The 1,742-nt window shown below is 40.0% G+C and overlaps 1 protein-coding gene across 1 annotated transcript in view; it reads right to left on the bottom strand.

Moving 5' to 3' along the window:
* The window catches only part of kcnn3 (potassium intermediate/small conductance calcium-activated channel, subfamily N, member 3), a gene marked incomplete at both ends in the record, with an annotated part of 110,578 nt that overhangs the window by 70,171 nt on the left and 38,665 nt on the right, over positions 1-1,742 (bottom strand). The window contains 1 exon segment of the mRNA XM_014027203.1: positions 895-990. Coding sequence (XP_013882657.1) covers positions 895-990 — 96 coding nt within the window.

Genomic DNA, 1,742 nt, shown 5'->3' with positions numbered 1-1,742 from the left:
GTTGTACCTAACACATTATCATTTACATTTACTCAAGTCTATTTGAATCCAACACCAAGTAATAATTTATTTATTTCCTTTATTTAACCAGGAAAGTCCCATTGAGATTAAAAACCTCTTTTTCAAGGGAGTCCTGGCCAAGAGGCAGCATGATGATGTAAATACAATAAAAATTAAACCAAAATTTAGAATAATTATCATTTTGATCCATACATTAGTAATGTCTGACCGGTCCTCGTGTCTCTTTATGTTCAATAAATTGGGTCCCGAGGCTAAAACGGTTAAGTACCCCTGGTTTAAAGGACAGGTCCCCTCACCCGTTACTTGCTGGGGTCTTCAGATATTTCACTTTTTCTTTTTTAAATAAAAGCGTCCTGACACTTGTGCTCACCCTGTACTGATCTCCCCTCTTCAACTGGACTCTGCCATGACTGTATGCAAAGCAGTGTAAATGTAACGGTGCTGAAATGAACTGGATTAAACTGGTCTGTATTCATGAACTGAACTGGAGTGGGCTGCACAGTGGAAGTGTTGTTTAGCACCAAGAAAGTCACACATTCTGTGGGTTTGCAGTCCTCACAGATGCACAGGTCCTCTCCAGGTACTCCGGTTGTCTCATCGGGCACTCCCACTTCTCTAAAATATCCTTAAGTTGTTTTGAATGTGGCCCTGTGATGGGCAGGTCCCCCCTCCCCCCAAACAGAAATAAATTCCACCTATTTGGGGATTCTTCTGTAATTTCAGTTGTTTTAGATAATAATTGCTTTTGTCGATTTTAGTTTCATAAATCTGTTCCCAGCTCACCACTCTCTGATCACATGTCAGTCTGGCCCGTTTGAATAAATACCTCTGGTTTCGTGTACTGTCTGTTAGCTGCACGCACACATGATTTACCTGAACCTCTCGTGCATGGTAGGCGATGATGAGTCCCAGCAGGATGACTGTGGACAGGCTGATCAGACACTTCAGCGCCAGAGAGTACATGGAGCTCTGCAGAGAGAAAACAAAGACCCTCATCATTAGAGATGTACAACAACAACACACTCATGTCACATGAAATGTGTCATGGTTTACAGTTTACAGGACGTGCCCAACTCAAGGCCCGCGGGCCAAACGTGGCCTGCCATGGCATTTTATGTGGCCCATGAGAGCTTCAATGATGTATTGATGATGTGTTCCAGTTGTACTGGAACTCAAAATCCTGAAGCCGGACTGACGTCAGTTCCGCTGAAAGAGTCCCAGTTTCACACGTCGGACAAACAGTTTCAATTATTTTGCTCTGTAGCAATAACAATTACAATAATAGTGCTCTACGAGGCCTTTTGAGTGTGCAAATAGTGTTAAAACATATATTTTAATAACCACTATAAAGCACTATAATTATGTTTGACTTAATGTAAAATAAACAACACAGAACTGCTAAAAAACGTAAAAATAAAGAGCTTCATGTGCGCGGCAGCCATGTTGAAATGATGATATAACGCATGCTTGGGCTGCTTGGGTACGGTTGCACTGACCTCTCAACTCAAAATTACGACCTGTGGGATAAATGAATTTGAATTGCTCAGATCAAATCTGAATGTTCATAATTTGAAACTGAATGCATTGGTTTGAAAATAAATTTCACTAAATTGAAACTGAATTTAAAGTTTTGTATCTGAATTAATTTGCTTTGAAACTGTATTTTGGTTTATTAAAAATTCAGTTTGACTACTTTCACTTTCAGTTCCATAATTCAGATT

The sequence above is a fragment of the Austrofundulus limnaeus genome, unplaced genomic scaffold (assembly GCF_001266775.1).
Source record: "Austrofundulus limnaeus strain Quisiro unplaced genomic scaffold, Austrofundulus_limnaeus-1.0 Scaffold622, whole genome shotgun sequence".
Taxonomy (NCBI): domain Eukaryota; kingdom Metazoa; phylum Chordata; class Actinopteri; order Cyprinodontiformes; family Rivulidae; genus Austrofundulus; species Austrofundulus limnaeus.
Note: the sequence above shows the minus strand (reverse complement) of the source record. Positions and strands in the feature narration are given on the sequence as shown.